The sequence below is a fragment of the Mustela putorius genome, unplaced genomic scaffold (assembly GCF_011764305.1).
Source record: "Mustela putorius furo isolate JIRA1106 unplaced genomic scaffold, ASM1176430v1.1 tig00003976_pilon_pilon_pilon, whole genome shotgun sequence".
NCBI lineage: Eukaryota > Metazoa > Chordata > Mammalia > Carnivora > Mustelidae > Mustela > Mustela putorius.
Genome location: NW_025422118.1, coordinates 1,638,394 through 1,659,238, shown reverse-complemented (window position 1 = coordinate 1,659,238; position 20,845 = coordinate 1,638,394). Strand labels below are relative to the sequence as shown.

Here is a 20,845-nt window from a genome sequence, read left to right as displayed (position 1 = left end):
GTGTCGCTGACTGGCCATCGAGGCACAGAGCTTGCTGATCCTAAGCATCTGGCTTCCCAGCCTGACCGCCCCAGCATCCTGTCCCTGTCCCTGTCCAGGGCATGCGGTCGGGAGTCCCACTCCTGGGTCCCAGGGCTCGACCTGCGCGTCCACGCTACGCGCGCTCCTTACGCTTGGTCCAGCTTCGGCACGAAGTCCAGCAGCTCCTTCTCTTCATCTATGTCCCTGGAATCCTGCCTCTCAGCCTTGGAGATGAGTTCCTCCCCTGAAACCACACAAGCTGTGGTGAGGCACTGGAGGGAGGGCTCCACTTTTTTTTTTTTTTAAAAGCGCTCTCCCGCTCCTCCTCTCCGTGCTGGTCCCTGCTGCTCCAAGGGGACCACTGACCGTGTCTTCGGCCAGGCCTGTTCCTCTAGCCCCGGGGCACGGGGCAGGGCAGCCAGGGTGCCTAACCACTTAGTCTATGCCAGGCTTTGTGGAAGACAAAAAACACAGCCCAGAAAGAACTTTCTTGGCTTGACAAGGTGCCCCTCACAGCTGCCCTCGCAGGGTGCGCAGACACCAAGGAAAGATTCGATTCTGTCCTTTGCCACACAGCAGGCTAGGAAAGGATCAGCTATGGTGGGACTGGACCTGTCCATTCTGAAGGGCTCTCGGGTTCTTGGCAATCACAGCAGCCAAAACCTCATTATTTCCTAAGTCCCTTCCAAAGAGATTCAAGCTACGTCTGCAGGGCACACTGCCTCTTTGTTTCTCTCTCCTTTCTGGGACAGGAGTGGGAGCCCTCGACCTTGCAGTGTCACTTCCTGTCACTTGGTGGTGAGTGGCCCGGCTCTGGGATCTGGAGCTGACAGAATGGAAGAACGGCTCATGCAGTCATGATCACGGACACGGTGGCATGGGCACAGACACGGAAATGGACAGGCGGGAGCCACCCGCCTGGGCATGGATCTTACGGGTGTATATCTCCTGTTAGAGTCAAGCTCCTGGCTCCAGACTGTTAGCCATCAGAGGAGGGTGGAAAGCAGGAATGGATTAGTGAGAGCTGGGATTGTGTAGGGTGGAATGCAGTCGTGAGAAAGGGCCACAGGGAACAGAAAGTGTTTCATACCCATTATAGTTATATGAGCAGTTCCTGGAAAGCAAAGAAGAGCCAAGTTTAAGAAAGGACAGGATTGAAGTCAGTTAAATCAAGAGGCATATCATTAAAGGGGACGCAACAGGGGCCTTAATCATCTCCACGACAGGGTTATATCGCCAGGGGCTGGAGGGCGAATCCAGACCCACCCCACTGATTTCACATCACAAGGGGTCCCCTCAGACTTCCGTGAGGAGATGGGCTTATGTGGGGCAGGAAAAAAATACCACAAGCACTCTGTGGGCCACAGAAGCCGAAACGCTACTCATTCCATAAAACGGATACACTCCAAAGCTTACTGACCCATGCATGAGGGGTCAGAAGAGTAGCGTCCTAAGAAAACATTCTTACAGAATTTAAACGAATAGCTTGTCATTGGTTCAAAGCACAAGGAAAATCTCGGGCAAAATTTTATCGCAGTTCCTTACAGTCTGAGAGTTGATCTGAATGGAATTGAACCCCATGTATTACATACATAAACACATATTTTTTATGAAACTTCACGGAATTTCGTATTTTAATCTCCAAGATGTCAGTTGTTGCTTCTCCTCAAGTTACACTAAAGGAGGATTTTTGGTAACAGTCACCCTCGTTAAAAAGCGGTTCTCTCTGGCTTTGATACCAACCGGCAGACCGAGGGTGTGCGGTGGGGCAGGTAGCCTGAAGCCCCCGGCGAGGAGGGCTCACCTGCTCACCGTGCTCCCTTCAGTCTGACTTGTCCCCCGACCCTTTTTGTTAATCCCAGACTTTACCTTCATCTTCAGAGACATCCAGGATCTCATCTACCGTCTCAGGGAAACTCAGCCGATGCTTGTCACTGGTTAACTAAATTGAGAAAAAGCAGAGACTAGAACCCAGGCAGAACAGTGGGCCCTGTCAGTGACCCAGCTGAACTACCGAAGACTGAATTGCTGGGTTATGACTGTGGAGGCAGGAAGGAGGTGGGAAAGGAGGTTCGTCTTTGCCCTCTGCTTGACAGCTGATGTCTGGCGAGGGCACAAACAGGCACCGCCAGCTTCCCCCATCCCCCTCTCTTTTCCCGAACCACCTTGCGTTTTGCCCCCTCGGTCCGCTCACAGCCCTAACTCTTCTGGCCACTAGGTGGCAGCACAAGCCCGCGTGATGGAGAACACTTGCCCCGATCCCCGCCCCACGCTGGCCTGGGGCTTCCTGCCCTGTCCCCAGAATGCGCTCCTCTTCCCCCTTCTGGGAATAACCCACACGGGCGCCCTGTCGGTCAGGCCGCGTGTGTCCGGGGGAGCGGTGCGGGTGCAGTGGAGATGCTGACATACCACAAAACTGGGCTCATCCGTGACAACCTTGAGCACGTCGGTGACAGATATGTAGCCCAAGCGCTTGGCTATTGCCAGAGGTGTGGTTCCATTCTGGGGAAGACAACAGAGAGAGGGCGGGATCAGACAAGGAAGGGACTCCTGGGGGCAAGCCCTGCCCTTTTTGCACAGACCACACTCCCGTTCTCCTCGGTTGGAAGGGTCTAGGTGGACGTGCTGTGTGCCTCAGAGCCCAGAGCAAGGCCCCTGCGCGTGTGTGAGCCCAGATAGGTGTTAGCAACCAGGCTTGCAAAGACCCGTGCAGAAGAAAGAAAAGTGATCCTTTAAATCAGCACTGAGCGTGGGAGTTTTGAAATGAGAACAGGGGATGTCTTGCCAGGACCTGCCCCGAACTGCCAAGGGGGGACCAAACCATCCGGAAGGAATGGGTCCAGAAGGCACCATATGCAGTTCTGGAAGATTCTGGAATACGAACATGAAGAGCAATGCTTCTCACTGCTCCCAGCACTGGTTCTTTGGGTGCCAGTGTCTGAGTGTTAAAATAGTTAAAATAACCCATACACACTTCAGTGAACTGTTCAGGCCAATCAGAAATCATAATCACCAGAAACAGGGGAGGGGAATATTTTCACTCTGATTTGAAGAGACAGAGCTGCGTGGAAGTAAACTAATGTTGAAGCTTTATTTTCCTTTTGAGTTCTTGATTTCCAATCAAAGGTCCATACGCTTTCAGAGCTAGAAGTGACCATGGGGAAGATCTAGAAAAGCCTTCGTGGTGTCGGTTGAGGAAGCCTTACTCAACTATGATTGTGACACCAAAGACCACCCTGAAGCCCCCAAACAGCAGGAACCCACCCGAGACGTTTGGTTGTGCTCACACGTACTATACTGACAGCAGCTTCACATAGTACGCGAAGAGTTTCAAAGGTAATGTTGACATTAAGGTAAAACGTAAATGGTACTTCAAAGGATACCTTACAGGGATGCCTGGGTGGTTCAGTTGCTTAAGTGTCTGCCTTCTGCTCAAGTTATGATCTCGGGGTTCTCAGTTCAGGTCTGCTTCTCCTTCTCTCTGCCCCTCCCCCCCACTCATGCTCTCTCTCAAATAAATAAAATTAAAAAAAAAAAAAAAAAGAAAGAAAAAGAAAACTCACAGTTCACTAGAACCTACAGTTCGCTTCAGCTCATCCAGGCCCCAGATGGGCAGTAAGGCGAGGCTGAACCTCTGTGGTTAACAGGGGTCTCCCAGGGCCGCCCGTGAAAGTGTTTTTCCAAACTGAGGAAATTGGTGTGTACTTACCGAGCTGACCTCGTTTGGGGAAGCACCATTTTTGAGAAGCAGTGTCACAATGTCTGTATGTCCTTGCTGGGCCGCCTGGTGCAAAGGACTGTATCCTTGCTGTAAAGGATAAACTAACTATGAGAGAAAGAACTTCCCCCATACTACAGAGCTGTCTTCCAGGTGCAGCCCACTAAAACAAGGATTTTCCCTATTTCTGCCTCACGGGTCAAAGCTTAATGTTGTGGCAGAGCCCCAGGCACACCCAGAATAACTCTGACTGCACCTAATTTGGCACTTAAGAAGTATAGAGGTTGGCTTTCCAGTGTTCCCATACCTTAGTTTTGGCATTGACGTCTGCCTGGTGCTGCAGCAGAAACTTCACCAGCTTGATATTTCCATAATGACTGGCCACGTGGAGTGGAGTATAACCCATCTGAAAAGCAAGCAGTGAGGATGAGGGAGCAGGGGGGCTGCCAGGGCGTCCCCAGAGCCACTGTGGCTGGGCATTACTGCCATCCTTAGAACAGCTCCTTAAAGGGGAGGATGGCCAGGGAAGCCCACTGGAAGGCTGGCAGCTGCCACAAGGTGCGAGCCGTGCTGCCTGGGAAGGAACAGGGCTTGGTTTCAGACAAATGAAGTCTGAGATGCCTGGGAGTGCCAAGTGTAGATGCCAAGTAGGCAACTGGAAAACGGACCCTGAGCCCCATGAGGAGGTCTAGGTGAGAAGACGTCCATGTGAGGTGGAAATCCTGGACAAGAATGAGCATAGAGAGAAAAAGTGGGGCCCACAATCCAAGGCAGCGTGTAGAGGGAGAGACAGAGAAGAGGTGTGAGGAGGCAGCAGGCAAAGCCGGGGAGCAACAGGTAACAGGAGCCAGAGGACATCAGTCCAGAGGGAGAGAGCTGCCATCGGGCCGTCCGCTGGGGAGGGGGGTCGGGGGGGACACACGGTCGCACAGAGGTTGTTGCCGACTCGGACAAGAGCATACTTATTTCCACTAGAAAGGTGAGATCCCGCTATCCGAAAACCCCACAAAGCCTGTCCAAGTTACTGAGTTGTAATGGAATGGAATTTATAGGAACTGGTCATTGCCTGAAACAAGCAGCTTCGGGGTATTTACTGACTGACTGGAGCCCAGGCTGCGAAGGAGCTCATTTTCAAGGAATCCGTTTTGCTGAATGGTTGGGTGCTTCCCTAAGAGCACACAAGCCAATGTTCCCTGAGCCCTTATGTCCTAAGTGTCCCCAGGTTGCTGGTTCCAGATCCCAGAAACCATCTTGAAACAGACCCTGGGATCCCCAATTCTAACTGACAGTATTGGATCTCTCATGCAGGACCCCAAAAGATCACAAAAGCCTCTAAGATCCAGCACGTTGTGGGGTTTTAAGCAGATTTTTGGGGAAGCTGCAGACAGTTGGGAGTCAAGGAGCTGCTAGATCTTTCTCAAAGAGACTTCAGCATCACATGGTTGACCCGCGGTCCCTCCCAGACTCTTACTGTCCCCTCCACACTGGACTGAGGGTCCTCCAGGCGGGGTCCCCACCCCCCACTGTGTGTTGTGCTTTCTGTTATCCTCAGCTGCCCCACAGAGCTCCTCACACAAAGAAGTGGTTCACACAGAGTCGAGCTCCTAATTTAACTAACTGCTGGAATAAAAGGTGCTGAATTTCCAAGCGAATCCACGCAAGCCTGACATTTTGACCTGCTGTTCATGTAGGATAGGTCAAAGAATCATGATTAAATGTTCCTTTTAGTTTCTCACTATAGAGGTTCAAAGGTCTAAGCAAACTTCGGAGTTCCCCACCGGAAAATAAGCTCACTGGGATCGGTGTCTCCAGCCCCCACCACCACCCTGGGAAGTGGCAGAGAAGAATGGGCTGCTGAGCCCTTGGGGTCTCAAAGCTCTGTGAACGGGCCACCCCTGATGTGGGAGGGAGGCTGGCGCCAGGCAGGATGAGGAGCATGCACGGGGGCGGGGGTCAGAGAGGGCAAGCCCACAGGGACATAGGCACGAGCTGGCTGCCTTACCCGGGTGGTGGCGTCCACTGTGACACCGTGTTTGATGAGCACATCTGCCACTGGAACGTGGCCTTCTTGTGCTACCAGATGGAGGGGGGTGAGTCCACTCTGGAAAGAAAAAGAAGTTCATCACCTTGTGTTCAGTAAAGGATCCCGGGCCACCATGTAAGAGCACTGAGGCTAGGACCCCAACATGGCTCCGTGGCCCCCAAACAGCTGTGTGACCTGGGACGGAGGAGCTCTTCTGGCTCTGGGCCACATATCCTTATCCTTAAAAATGAGGCGGTTTAGCTAAATTAGAGGTCAGCAACGTTTTCTGCTGAGGGCCAGATGGTCAGTATTCTAAGCTTAGGTCTCTCTCACAACTACCCAACTCTACCAGTAATAGCGAGAAAGCAGCTATGGCCAACAGGAAAGCAGGCACGGCTATGTTCTGATAAAACTTTATTTATACCAACAAGTAATGGGCCGGTTTTGGCCCATGGGCCCTCATCTGCTGACCTCTGAACTAGATAAACTTTACGGAACTTTCCATTTATAACATTCTCTACTTCCCTGATTTGAGATGAGCTCCAGACCCAGCTTTCCTTATCTCGAAAATAGAGGCTATCCCTGACCTGTAAGGTCCCTGTGAGAAAACACAGATAAAACACACTGGAAAGCACCATGTGCCATTTAAATGTGACTAGCCCCTCACAGCCCACGTCGCGCTGTCACAGAATGGGTGATCCTGCCGACCCTGACAGCACCAGATTCTTGGGAGTTCTCACACACCTTTCTCAGGAGGATAAAGATGCACCAGAGACAAGGCCCGGTACGTGCACACTCACACCAGAATGTCTCTCCCCTGCACCCTGCTCAATACACTCCCCTCACGATGAGGCAAACAGAGCTATGATATTCTTCAGTCAGAGGCAGGGGCAGGACCCGTCCCCTCTCCAGAGACTCCCCTCGCCCTCCTCACCCTCCTTGGCCTTCTGCACGTTCCTGTCAGCCACCCGGAGGCCTGTGAGCAGGAGCTGTCCCCAGCTGAGGCCTGAGCAGCCGGGTGGGTGGCAGGGAAGAGTCCTACCTCAGTCACAAGTCTCTGGGCACCCTGCCTGACTCTTAGGATAACACGATAATTCGCCACGTGTGAGGTGGCGTGAGGATGAGTGAGGGCGTCTCCAGTGTGGGGAATCGCCATCACCCTCACGGCTCCTCACAGAACCTGTGTGAAACGGCATGGCGCAAGCAAGAAACCAAGCACGAAATCCATTGTCACGGTCCGCCCTGACAGTTCCCTCTGGGGGGTGGCCTGTCCAAACCTGTGCAGAAAGAGCTGATGGATCTACAGGGTTTTAACAGATCTGCTTACCCTTAAAATGCCTGCCTTCTGAAACCGTTCCCTTATCATCTAAAGAAATGTCTCCTCGTATTGTTTCATGATATGCAGTGTCCAGAATGGGCCAATTCAAAGAGGTGGCAGATTAGCATTTGGTGGGGACTGAGGGGTTTGGGGGAAATGGGGAGTGGCTGCCAACAGGTAATGAGGCTTCTTTGTGGGGCGATGAAAGTGTTCTGGAACTAGATAGTGGTGATGACGGCCTGATTCTGAAATAAGTTAAAAACCACCGAACAGGACAGGTCAAAAGGATGAATTTTATTGTGTATAAATTATATTTCAATAAAACCATTCTTTTAAAAAAATAAGTGATTTTTGGTCTTTCTGGGGTCTCACATTCCTTTGAGAAGCTGAGAAAAACGAGGACGAGCTCATCTAGGAAAATGCTCGTGCGCCCCGTTCTCCCAAAATGCTGTGCGCAGGCTTGGAAGGACCCGTACTCCCCCACCAACAGTCCCTGGGGTGGGAACTGCTAGTTTAGCATACGGGTGGGCACTTAAAAATATTCCCCCACAGAAAAAGAATATTTAGTACCCACCCCCCAAAAAAGAAATGAAGAATATTTAGTTCCAGATTACTTACTATATTCCTGAAGGGAGACACTGGCCTCTATCTGGGAAAGTGTACTATGGATTTTAACAGTAATCTTTTTGCAGACCCTTGAATCAATCTCTCTGAAAAGGCTCTAGTATCAGGTAGTCTGGGAGTCATGCAACCTGGGGAGTGAGCAAACCTCCTGGCCCCGTTTATTCATTTATAAAACTGAGATAAAGCCTACACAGGCCTGTTGTAAAGGATTATGCACACACACACACATCCCACTTAACTCAGAACGTGAGCACACAGTAGGTGCTCAATATTCAGAGAGAACATCTGGTTAGCGACTACGAGGACATTACCGAGATGACAGGGTCAATCTGGGAAGCCGTGTTTACCTTGTTCCCCAGATTGCCATTGGCTTGTTTCGAAAGTAGCAGAGCCACCATCTCCGCGTGACCCTCCTGGGCGGCCAGGTGGAGGGGGGTCACGCCTTGCACCGACTCAGCGTTCGCCGACCCCCCATACTGCAGCAGACTGCGGGCCACCTCCATCTGGTTCTGCTTGGCCGCAATGTGCAAAGGGGTGTAGCCATTCTGCAACAGAAGCAGCACCGGGAGGCAGGTTACAAGCATGCTGGGCAGACAAGAATGAGCACACGCCTGAAATGTCCCCTCCTCGGAGGGAGGGCAAGGCCAGCTTCTTGGCCGGCTGGACACCCGCGGAGCAGAGCTGGAGTCACCAAGGAGAGCAGTTAAAGTCAACCAACCAACCAACCAAATCCCTTTGATTCAGAGACCCTTTTCAGGGAATCCACACCACCCCCCCAGCCGGCAAATGTCTTGGGCCTCCCCTCACTCCCTGTTTTCTGTGTTCAAGCTCCGGCAGACTGCTCTGAAGGTTGTGCTCCGCTACCAGAAAAGCTAGGACTCGAGCAGGCAGCTCAGAGAAGAACTGGAAGTCTGGGCAAGTCGATGAAAGGCTCTTGCCTGCAAGAACCATTCCCCACCCTCCCCGCACCCGGGCACCCTGCCCCAGACATTTCAGGAAGAAAAAGGATCAGAGCCCTCTTCTCTCCCTGTGCAACAGGCCCCAGGCTCCCCCTGGGCTTGTGGGCCGGGGCTGCTGGTTTAAGGACAGGTATCCCCAGCAAGGAACCCGAGACTCTGGCATCAGCCCTCCTTCTGCGTGCTAACTAGCTGGGTGACTGGAGAGCCAGGGACCTCCAGACATCCTTCTGTCTTTTTAAAAGGCATTGAAAGCGGATAATGACATCTGACTTGTTCTTTTCTTGCAGCTGTTGGATGGATAAAATAGGATGGTCTATGTGAAGATGCCTTCCAAAATAAAAATATAAAAGTAATAAACCTGTGTATGGTTTTGCCATGAACTGGTTTACAAGACGTCCGAGGCCATGACAAGATGAAGGAGCCTGGCCCAGAGTAAATGACTATGACACCACATACTGTTTATTCAGCCGCCCCCCCGCCCCAGGAGGAAGACTTTCCCAGTGAAGGAAGCAGTACATGGGTTTACATTCCAGGGAAAGCTCCTCGTCCTGCTGCAGACAGATGAAGCTGCTTTGGTCATCACTGTTGAAAAGCCCTTTTGCCTACGTGGTTCCTCATACAGCAGGTAAAGCAGGCATTTTTGTTAATTATCTCATTTTGTGGCTAAAGAGGTCAACTCTCGGGGAGGTTAAGTACCTTACTTAATGTCACCTAGTAAATGAACAACAGGAAACCCACGCAGGCCTTCAGATCCCAGAGCTGAGGCTCTTTCGGCGGGAAGAGTGCTTCTCAAACCACAATGTGGACACAACACACTTGAGATCTTGCTCAAACATAGATTCTGACTCAGAAGATCTAGGGAGGCCCCAAATTCTGCATTTCTCACAAGTTTCCAGGGGAGGCTGAGGCTCCTGAACCAGGGACCACATTTTGGCCGCTGCTAACATTCAGGCCTAGAAGAGAGGCCAGGCCTGAGGACCTCTGAGCAGGACCCACGACTTTCAAAACACATGCCAGCCAATCCCAGAGCACATGACCTAAGACATCTGGTTTCCCCACCTTGGCCAGCATTCTCCAGATGACCCCAGAGAACGGAACCTCCCCGCCAACCTCTGTCAGACTGTGCAAACCAACGTTTCTGATTCTTCTAGGATCACTGATCGGGAATAGGAAAGAGGAAAAAAGGGGTCTGATGGTATAGAAACATTTCAGCTTTATAGCATCAGAGGACAGGGGAAGAGCCACTCAAAAAGTGGATTTCGTGGGGAAATGGAAAGTTGTTAATTTACCCCAAGAATTAAATTGAATAAAAAAAAATAATTTCCTTTGAATAATTATGTAACCTCATTCGAGTGTTCTTTTTTTAAAAAAAAAATGAGAATACATTCTTTTTCAGCTGTGTTCCCATAACGAGATCAACATTTTGTTTCTAATGTTCACTCCATAAAATAATGTTTGGGTTGTATCAACAGAGAGCAAAGAAAGAGGTGTGGCTGGCTGGCTGGAACTTGAGATTTGGAGCCCTCCCCAAAAGGAGGTCACTCTCTCTGTAAGGGAAGCATCAGCAAACGCCTGCTTCTCAGTGCTGTCCACAGGAGGAACTGGGGGCAGGGGTAGCTGAAGCTCTAGCCGGTGCCCAGTCTGTAGCAAGCATCCACAGCACGAAAGCAATGGTTATTCAGACCTGTTTTGACAAAGGGAGGACCTGGAGCAAGTGGCAGGAACCTCACGGCAGCATAATCAGCCGTCCAGGTCCCTTGGGCAGCTGTGGGCGTCCGCACTGGCAAAAGCAGCACCCAGTCCTGGCAAGGTGACCCTGGGTTAAAACTGACATACAGAAGCAGCTGGCAGTCTCAGAACAGAGACTACCCCCTCTGCACTTCCCAAAAAGCAGGATTAAAGGGAATGAATGACCTTCTGTAGGTGACAAGGACAAGGGGTGTCTGGGCAGAGAGGTTAGGGAGAGCTGTGTGCCCTGAAAAGGTCTACTTCCCCAAGGAAATGAGCTCATCCTGAAGCATACATGCTGGAAAGAAATCTGCCTAAATGTTAAAACATTAGCATCAAAATTAGAAGGGGGAGGGTTTGGTTTGGGTGCACAGAGATTTGCATGTGAAATTCTACAAAATTGCCAGACTCCTTGGGAAACTATTTTTTGCCATGGAAACAAACCCCATCTGTACAAGGTTTGTACTCGGAGAAGGTTCTCTTTAAATACCATGAACCTGGCTCCAGTTTCTTTTATATAAGGAGGGGAGTGCGGAGGCGGGGAGTCCGGCTCTTTATTTTTAGAGGCAGGAGTAAGCCACATCTTAGCAGGGCCGCGTGCTCTGTCTACACAGTGACGTGGGCTTGCTACAACCGTGGGGACAGGAGCCCAAGGAGACAGAGGTGTCTGGGAGACGCTGTGTCTCCGGCAGAGTGATGCTGGAAAATTCAGATGAGCATCCGTTCTGAGGAGGGAAGACAAACTGAACGCCCGAGCTGATTTCCCCCCTGACTTGGGCTGTGTTCCCACTGAAGTCAGCACGTGTCAGCTGTCATCACACACCAACCCCCCCATCCCCCCTCCCCCGCCCCAGGCTCCCCCTGCCACAAGGCTGAGCGCTGGGGTGTGCTCTCCCTGCTGGTCTTCTGAGTCTTGGCTGCCCTGTAGGGAGCTCCCCAAGCAAGGGCAGGGATCATAGTGTCTGAGTTCTGCCTTCTCCCCTCCCCCTTCCTCCCCTGCTGGCTATCAGCCCCCACCCCTCCCAGACTAACTCAGCCCACTCTCTGGTCCCACACAGGGCAGCCTGTCCCCCCAAATGATCCCCACGTCCAGCTTTATCCCTTCACCTAGTACTAGCCCCCCCCGCCCCACCCACTGCAAGTCTGATCTTCCATAAGCAAGCCCAGTCAACTCCCTTTACTTGGTTCCCCTGAGAGGCAATGAACCTGCTCCCCAGGGCAGCGTCCTTCAGGGGCGAGCACACCAGCCTCAGGTCCACCAGGTCATATATACGTGGGTGTGCCTTGTTACAAAAACACCTCGATTTCCAAGTCTGAACTCATACAGGAAATGCATTTGGGGGTGACTATTCCCACTTGAAACAGGCCCCCCTGCTTCAAGGCTCTGGCAGGTTCCCCCTGGCTACTTCTCAGACTGGGGCCATTGTGCTGCCAGCACCAAATGGAGTCCGAACCTGACAGCAGGGCCTGCCAGCCCCGGAGGTGTCTGGACACGCTGACCTTGGACAGCCAGCTGCCAGGACTCGGCTGACAGAGCTCGGCTCACATGCTGTGGTTTGGGGAACCCAAATGTTGTGTCACACGAATCCCACCTCTGTGAGGTAACCTGCTGCTGAGAAGTGTTTCCCATGTCCCACCTCGCTCCCCATCTCCAAATAGCAGCAGTTACTGCAGGTAACATTTGTGGGAAGGAGGCGAGATCTCAGAGGTAGAAATACAAGCAAAACATGAAAGCCCTCCAGCCGCTCCTGGAACAGCCATTCCCAATGGGGGCAGCTGCGGGGACCTGCCCTGCAGGGGCCCCAGGCTCGGAGCAGGTCTGGGGCTGGAGCCCCCGGCGTGTGGACCAGGGCCAGCCTTACCCAAGCCGGGCTGTGCGGGGAGCCGCCCCGGGGAAGCAGCAGCCGGACGATGTCCAGGTGGTTGTGATGGACGGCCACGTGCAGGGGAGTCAAGCCATTCTGCAGGGACAAGACCACAGAGACAATAGCGTTCACTCAGCTGGCTTTTCCACGTTCCCTTCGGTTATCAGCAGCACCGTCTCGGGCTCTGTATATATTCTTTTATACATCATACGATCTGGTTAGAAGTCCTTCCAAACCCAGCCTCTATCTGAAGTCACTCAAGAGCATACCCTGCCAGACCTGGGGGCCCCCGCATTGTTCTGCAGGGGTTGGGGGGGGTAGCAGCAGCACCCCTACCCCAGCTCAGAGAAGGCCACCAGGCTTTTCTAAGAGCACCAGACCTTTGTCAGAAAGACAGTCCTGCCACGGCCCCTTCCCCCCAGAGGGCTGCCCATTCAGAAGACGGACACAAGAGGCGCAAGCCGTGGAGTGTACCCTTTGCTCTGGCCTCAGCGCTGAGAGAGGGAGAGAAGTTCAAACTCACTTTGCCGGCAGCGTTGGGATGTGCGTCCCGCTCCAGCAGCAGCTCGGCCACTCTAACCTTCCCATACTTAGCCGCCACATGGAGAGGGGTAAATCCTTTCTGAGGAGAAACACAGGCCGTCAGAACGGGGGTGGGGGGGGGGCGAGAAAGCTGTCCCCGCAGAGAGCAAGAGCCCGTGGTAAAGGAGACATGCCACCCTCACCGGCATGGAGACACCAAGCACGTAAAGGCCATCCCAATCTCTCCCCGAGGCCAAGGCCCCAGAAATCAGCAGATTTCCTCTCCCACCTACCACCTGCATGGCTAGTGATGACCTGTAAAACCACCTCCACTGCGAGCTAGTGGAGGCCAAGGGCTGAGTCCTTCTCATATTCTGGAACCTGATTTGTCTAGAGCTAAAAGCTGGCCCATGATAAAGGGATGAAGACTTGTTGGGTAGATGAGAAATGACAGTTTTACCAACTTTCTAGGGAAGGACAGCCCACTGGGCTCACAGATGGTGGCCAGTCTAGGGGTGCTGGTCCTCCCAGCTGCTTTCAGCATCAGGAGAACCAGGCCGGAACGCCCGTCCCACACCCCAGGCCCAGCGGTGACTAGCCAGTTGGCTCTCGGGCACCGGAGGAAGGAGGCTGTACCTTGGTCATGCATGCCTGGGATGCTTCCTTTTCCAGAAGGGCCAGGGCCGTCTCCACATGGCCCTCCCGGGCTGCGACGTGCAGGGGAGTGTGCCCGGCAGTGGTGGCCAGGTTGGGATTGGCGTTATTTTCTAGCAGAAGCTTCACCATGTTTACGTGACCAATGCGAGCCGCGCAGTAAAGCGGGGTCTGGTCATCCTGGAACCCAAAGGGAAAACAAAGAACAGGGAATACTAAGGTTTCTTAATCCAGTCACTTTACAAAGAAGGAGGGTGAGGCCCGGAAAGGGTACGTGACTTTCTCAAGGTCACGCAGCTAGGAAGATGAAGAGCTGGGATTCAAATCAGGCGTTTGAGTTACAGAAACAGATACGCTCTCTCATTTAATCCTCCCAACTACTCTGCTAACTTGTACTCTTACAAGTTGGCGGTTATTTCTATTGAACGGCCTCAAGGCTCAGCCTTTCCATCTGTAAAATGGGAACAGTAATCTACCTCTCAGGGCTCTGGTTAGGATCAAGCAGGCAGTGTATTTAAATGCTTCATACAGTGTCACAGGCACTCGTCCTGTGTCCCAAGTCACATGGGAGAGGATACTGGCCTTTCTGCTTGAACAGGGCCGTGGGAGCCTGAACCGCTAAAGGGGAGAGGTGACGTTTTCTTCCCACCCTTGCTCCTCCTCCTCCCCTGATGCTGAAGGGGTTCGAGGCTAAGGTCTCTGTGCCGAGGGCCCTGTGCGCGGCCCAGACACAAACCATGGTTCTAACTCTAAACAGAGCCTCTGTCACGGGAAGAGTAGAAAACCCAATCTCGGTCAAAGCCAATCGCCTTGCAAATTCAGTAGCAATTCTCACTGCTCACTCGCCCAATCCCTGGAGAATATTTTTCCAACAAGGGGGCATCTTCCATTTTTTAGAGCAAGTAATTCCTGACTGGTTTTCAGTGGTAACATTTTCTCCAAAATTTGCTTCTCTTTTTATACCATGACTGTGACGGCCATGAAATGCTGCAGGCCGCCCTAAATGCTGCAGGCCGCCCATGCTCTTTGGGCTTTCATTACCCTAACGAACAGGACAGCTCTGATGCAGACATACCCCCGGCCTTCTCAGAACCCCTGCAAAGCAGAACCTGAGCATTCAGGATAACCCCCGTGGCCATGGCGAGGAACCTTTGTGCCACAGGCCTCTAATACGGAAGGATTTCTCCTCACTGCCCTCGAATTGCTTATATCCCAGGATCCTTCCCATCTCCAGAACTCACCTTGGCCTTGGCATTGACTTTGGCTTTATTCTGGAGCAAGTATTTGGCTACTTCTGTGTGTCCTGCTCTGGCTGCCATGTGCAGCGGGGTCTCCACTTTCTGTAAAACCACAGAATTAAAGAAATGTTAACCCATGCCGAGTTTCCAAAAAGATACACACGGAGTTCCAAAGTGCCAATGTGGGGTAACTTGTTGGGTTTTCGTCCAAGAGGTGGAGTTGTTCCAACAAGCAGCTACTTTAGCCTTTAGCTTGCTGACACTTGGTGTGTGTGGTGTGTGTGTGTGTGTGTGTGTGTGTGTGTGCTTGCACGCGTGTGTGTTCTAGGTATACTTTAAAAGCAAACCTCAGAGCTGATGAATGTTAAATACTGTAAATGCTTTCCCAGAAACACTTACAGAAGTTCCCAAATTATTGTCTAAAAGAAAACTCCTAGGACTGACAGAAGTGTGACAAATTTAACTGGGAACGGCTCAAGACCTACACATATTCTCCCCAAACCTGAAGGCTCTCCTACTGTGAGAATTCTAGCTCTCTCCCCAGAGAGGTGATCTCAGGATCAGTAGCTCATCTCCCCTCCGAGCTCTCCCTGTGGGCTTACCACGTTGGAGACATTGGGTGATGCTTCCCGCTGTAGAAGGTTCTTCACGATGGGCAGGTGCCCCATGAAGGAGGCCACATGGAGAGGGGTCAAGCCAGACTGGAACACACAAGAGAGGAATGAGAATAGAGGAGCCTTTCCTGCTCCTACAAAGAAGAGAAAGCCAGATGAATCTACTTTCTTGTTTCTAGGGGCTCCAGAATGGTTTTCCAAGCAAAGAGAGTTCAATGAGATAGGTTTGCTTTCAGGGTAATGGCTGGAGGGGGAAAAAAAAAAAACACTGCAGGGTGATTCTGTCTGCTTTGCAACTCAAAAACATGCATCTGATCTTGGAAAGCTCCCTGAAACTTGACACACGTTCCCTTGTCTCGGTCACCCAATGTGTTCCTTCAAGCAGTCTGAACTCGCACGCACGGACACACGCAGTCCTGCAGTCCCGCATAGCTAAAAAGAACAACTCTCCAGAAAGCTCTTGGAGGAAGACCACGGGCAGGAAGCCTCTGCCCGTCTGTGGGGTTCTCCTACCTCAGTAACAGCGTCAATGGAGGCCCCCGTCTTCAGCAGCAGATCCATGACACGGATGTGGTTCTTCTTGCAGGCGATATGTAAGGGGGTGAAGCCATTCTGTGGCCCCACACATAGGGAGACAGACAAGCAGGAACTTACAAGACGAGCCCGAGGGGCCCCCAAACCGCCTCTGCCTGCTGCCCCTGCCTGGATGGTCGGCTACTGCCCGTCACCCGAGAGGCCGGCGGCTCCCACTTTCTGCACCAAGCATGTTCCTGAAGAAGTTGTTCATAAATCCTTTTTTTTTTTTTTTTAATTAATCATATTTTTGGAGGCGCAAAAAGGGCCTGCTGTTTTCAGTTTCCTTTGGGGGAAACTGGCAATCAAGAGCATTTTTTGTGAAGCAAATCCTGTTTCCTTTCCCCTGAAACCATGGATCATTTTTAGTAAAGTGGATTTCGGGATAGCAGCTCTGCTGGGAGTTTTGTTTGTTTCTGTCTGTTTTTTCCGAGGGCTTTACTCCCACAGGCCGGGGTTCCCCAAGTGGGGGAGGGGATTTTGTCGCACCCCTCCCCCACCCCCCACGACATCTGGCAATGTCTGGAGACACTGCTGATTGTCATCACCAGCGGAGAAGGAGATCAACCCTGGGGGAGGAGGGGCAAGGATGCTGCTAAACGTCCTACCAGGCATATCACACCCAAAATGACAAGAGCGCTGAGGCTGAGAAATGCCCCCGCTATCCCAGAATCCATCCCTGGCGTGTGGCAAGAGCTCAGCGAAAGCTTTCTGAATGAAGGAGCCACCCTTGCAAGACCTGGAATCTCCCCTGTCTTCTGAAGTCTGCCCTGTGGGAGTGGGCAGAGAGGAGATGGCGGTCAAGGCCATGGTCTGTGCAGAGCTCTGGCCCCACCAGATCCCTGACCCTGCTCTCGGAACGCCTGGCCTGGGGCAAGAGGGAGAGGACTCCCAGTGCTAGGAGGGAGCTCGCTTTAGGTGGGAACTCCTTTCTATACCAGCTAGGAAAACTTGACACCTGTGAGCAGGGGAAGGGTGCTTAGCTCGGCCCAGGTCATTCAGCCAACAAAGTAGATAAAAAAGGCAGCCTAGAAGGGATCACTGTACTGCAATTCCAGGCTGGCCTAGAGGGAGTGGCGCCCCAATCCACACACATACCACGGACACTGCTTCTTAGTGAGGTCTCCTGGGCCTGATCCCCCCCCCCAACCCCTTACCCCCCAGCTCAGTCTGTCATCAGGGTGCCGAATGGGGAGTGGAAAGTTTACCATCCTGCCTCTGTGCTGCCATGTCCCCCAGGCCCTAGCCGGTGCCACCACCTTTCAGGCCCTAGTCTCGGGGGTACCTCCAGTCACCGACACGTGCCCTTCCCACCAGGCTCAGCCATGCAGCTCTGGTCCTGCTTCCCTTGGCCTTTGCCTCTCTGACACCTTCTCTAGTAGCCTCCCACTCACCAGGGCTCTGGAATTTGGTTTGGCTCCTTTATCCAAAAGGACCTTGGCTACTCTGTGATGGCCGCAGTGGGCTGCCACGTGGAGGGGGGTCAGATGGTCCAGGGTGATGTCATCTATCTCTGCGTTGTATTGCAATAGAAGTCGGACACAGTCAAGGTGGTCTCCCTGAGCCGCCATGTGAATGGGGGATAAGCCGTTCTGGGAGAAGAGGGAGAAACAAGCAAGCAGCAAAGGAAATGAACACAGAAATTCAAAGCAATGATTCCAACGTCACGTCCTTCTTCTTCCCTACGCAATGTTTCCACATGGCCCCGGTGCTCCTGCCGGGTTCTGATTACACTCTCCACCTCATCAAATCCTCCAAGCCAGCTCCAGCCAGGCCGACCTCTTCCAGGAACCCTTCCCTGACCACCCGAGACTTCTGTGGGTTTTTCTTTTTCTGTCCCACTCACGCGGACACTCCTCAGGGATTTGGTGAATTGTGTCTGTAATGAACTTGTCAGGTGCGTGTCTCCATACTTAGCAGCCTCTTCAGATCAGTGACTGTGCCTTCCGTCTCTCATAGGCCCCACAATCCCCATACGAGCATGAGACACACAAAGCTCTCCATTTATATGCTTTTGAATGAACGAATGACCGCAACATAGAACTTGGATCTAGAACCCTCTGTTCTGTGCTCCTAACACACACACACACACACACACACATCACTTGAACAACTTCATTAAGGACTTTCACTCTTCCATAGGTAGCAATCTCTTAAAACAACAACAACAAAAAAAAAACCAACATTAAAAACAAAGGAGACTCTTCACTGAATCCTTTACACATTAATCCAACAAATATTTACTAAGTGATTAATGAGCACCAGGTATGGGTTAAGCTCTGGAGAAACAAAAGAAAACAGACACAATCCCTGGCAGAAGGAAGCTTGTGCACCCACAGGCAAAAGAGGTGGAAACAGATACATTGTTGCCACTCCGTGCTATAACAGCAGGGAAGGCAAGATCAAAGCACAGAGGTCCACTGGAGGCTAGAGTTTCCAGGAGGGAGGAAGGCGAGGCAAGGCTTTCAGGAGGAGGTAGCCCAGAGCAAGGACTTCTCTAGGAAGACAGAAAAGGAAGAATCTCTTAGCAAAGGGAGCAGTGCGGACTGGATCACAGAGGCAGCGATCCTTCAGGAACTTGAGGAGCTCTACCTATGCAGTTAGAGGTGCAGGAGGACCACGCCTGATGGGGGCATGGAGCTGGGCTCCGGGGAGGCAGGAGCAGCATCAAGACAATCTGTGAGCTTAGGCACTGGGATGTTAGCTTTCAGAAAGGGAGCAAGAAAAGATTTTCAGCAAGGGAGACACACAACCAGGCTGCATGGCAGCTAGTATCTGTGTTACGGGTTGAATTGTGTCATCTCAAAATTCACATGTTCAAGTCCTAACCCCAGGTACTCAGGACGTGACGTTATTTGGAAATCAGGTCACTGCAGATGTCGTTAGTTACGATGAGGTCTTTCATGGGGGCCCGAATACGATATGAGTGCTGTCCTCCTAGAAAGGGGAAATCTGGACACACACACTCAGACACAGAAACCACACCATGTGGACAGGGAGGCAGAGGTCAGGGTGATGCCAAAGCAGTGCCAAAGATGGCCAGCAACCACTGGACACCAGGAGAGAGGCTAAGAACAGATTCCCCCTCACAACCTCTGAAGGTACCAGGCCTGCTGACCCTGCTCTCAGATTCCCAGCTTCTAGAACGGTGGGATGATGGGCTGCTGTGGTTCAAGCCACCCAGCATGAGGCACTTTGCTACCCCAGCCCAAGCAAGCTAAGCATTAGCCGCCACTCAGAGACTGACACAAAGGTCATGCCATACTTCCCAATGCTCAGGGAAGGATGGCCCGCTGACTGTATTTGTAAATAAAGTTTTATTGGAAGAGGACTGCTAGTTTGCACATTATCCATGGCTGCCCTCCTACTACAATGGCAGAGGTAAATTGTTGCAATGGAGATCATGGCTTGCAGAGTCTAAAAATATTGACTGTACAGCCCTTTAGAGAAAAAGAGGGCCATGCCCGATCTGACTAATGATTAGAGGTATACTGAGTGTCTCCCGTGGGACAGGCATTGGGGTATACAACACACTGGCTCAGTTAGTAGTATTAGCATCTTTGTTTTCTAGAGATGGAGTTTGATCCTGGGTGGGCCTGACCTGGAGACCTGCCAAAAGGACGCTCCTCACGGAAGGGAAGCACGAACCTTGGTTTTGGCTTGGATGGGTGCCCCGTGGTCCAGCAGGATCTCTGAGATTCGCACGTGCCCATTCCGAGCTGCACAGTGGAGAGGTGTCAATTCATCCTTTAAAAGATAGAGTCCAAAAGAGAAAGCCCCGAAGGCACCTATCAGAGCCACTGCACAGAAGACTGCCTCCAGTACAGCTGTAGCCACAAGAAGCTCGGATGCTTCCTTCAGGACCAGCTCGGCTCCAATACAGCCCATTGTGTCTCCTGTTGCCTCTTGGCTCCCGCCACGGCTGTTTCAAGAGGCCACCATTCGCTGGCCACAGAGAGGTCACCAGTGGGCCATCACAGAACTGGGGAGACTCTGGAAGGCAGAACTCCCTCCCCCCGGCCTTCCACGGAGCTCACTGGCACCCACCTTGGTCCTTGTTTCTATCTGGGCTCCCCGGTCCAGCAGGAGCCGCACCATGATCACATTCCCCCTGCGGGAGGCGATGTGCAGTGGCGTGATGCCGTTCTGGAAGGGGGAGGAACAGGAACCAGTCAGGCTGTGACGTCCTCCTTTCCAGGGCAGTGGCTCTGCACCCCATGCCCATGTCCCCCTAGCCCTATGGTGGCAGCAATGCAAGAAGGTACTTTCAGCCTACTGGTAGGATGCTTCTCTCCTAGGAATGATCTCAAAACCTATAAGGACATGACGGCATCCTTGTCGATCGCCGCAGTCTGGTCAAGCCCTGTCTCCCAAGCCCTGTCATCACAACAAACTGGAAAAAAGCCCTGCCCTCCAGCCTTCCTCGAGAACGGACCAATGGAAACTGACGAGCTGACGATCAGACACAAACCAAGGAGGAGCTTAAGAGACACCAGGGCTGTCTCACCTGGGGACACTCGCGCCATGAGGAGGAAACCTGGGGTGTCACAGTGAGGGGCTGACAAGCCCAGAGCCCTGGACCAAGCGCAGGGCCTGCTGGGGAGACTTACCTGGGGCGTGAAGTTGACGCTGGCACCCCTGTTGAGGAGCAACTGGGCCACGTTGAGGTTCTCGTAGTGAGCTGCGATGTGGAGGGGGGTGAATCCCGTCTGGGGCACAACAGAGAGGGACAACTTGTCACAAGTCATGCTCTGCCATTTCCACCTCAGAATAAGGACAGGGCTTCTGGAAATGTCGGCAGGGCCCGAGCGCCAGAGGTGGAAAGGTTTGCCTCGTGGCAAGTCATATTCAAGGCTGGGTGCCACCTCGGAGGGCCCCCCGTTCTTTGTTTTACAGTTCCCGTGGACAAACCACGGACTAGCATTACCTTAAACTCAGCAGGGCCCACTCACGTGAATGGCTACTTATGAAGAAATGTTAATGAACGA

General features: G+C 52.4%; 1 protein-coding gene across 14 annotated transcripts in view; it reads right to left on the bottom strand.

Annotated features, from left to right (window-relative positions):
• ANK1 (ankyrin 1) overlaps positions 1 to 20,845 on the bottom strand; it is a 207,446-nt gene that overhangs the window by 42,575 nt on the left and 144,026 nt on the right. For 8 of the 14 annotated variants that reach the window (XM_045070942.1, XM_045070936.1, XM_045070934.1 and 5 more), the window contains exons 7-24: positions 20,468 to 20,566; positions 19,905 to 20,003; positions 19,506 to 19,604; positions 17,252 to 17,449; positions 15,798 to 15,896; positions 15,273 to 15,371; positions 14,674 to 14,772; positions 13,415 to 13,612; positions 12,780 to 12,878; positions 12,254 to 12,352; positions 8,052 to 8,249; positions 5,742 to 5,840; positions 4,047 to 4,145; positions 3,731 to 3,829; positions 2,431 to 2,523; positions 1,891 to 1,963; positions 1,112 to 1,135; positions 172 to 265 (exon numbers count right to left, since the gene is read on the bottom strand). In XM_045070942.1, the coding sequence (XP_044926877.1) occupies positions 172 to 265; positions 1,112 to 1,135; positions 1,891 to 1,963; positions 2,431 to 2,523; positions 3,731 to 3,829; positions 4,047 to 4,145; positions 5,742 to 5,840; positions 8,052 to 8,249; positions 12,254 to 12,352; positions 12,780 to 12,878; positions 13,415 to 13,612; positions 14,674 to 14,772; positions 15,273 to 15,371; positions 15,798 to 15,896; positions 17,252 to 17,449; positions 19,506 to 19,604; positions 19,905 to 20,003; positions 20,468 to 20,566 (1,967 nt within the window). The remainder of the gene's footprint in view (positions 1 to 171; positions 266 to 1,111; positions 1,136 to 1,890; positions 1,964 to 2,430; positions 2,524 to 3,730; positions 3,830 to 4,046; positions 4,146 to 5,741; positions 5,841 to 8,051; positions 8,250 to 12,253; positions 12,353 to 12,779; positions 12,879 to 13,414; positions 13,613 to 14,673; positions 14,773 to 15,272; positions 15,372 to 15,797; positions 15,897 to 17,251; positions 17,450 to 19,505; positions 19,605 to 19,904; positions 20,004 to 20,467; positions 20,567 to 20,845) is intronic. The other 6 variants (XM_045070943.1, XM_045070947.1, XM_045070939.1 and 3 more) reach the window with 1 other exon arrangement.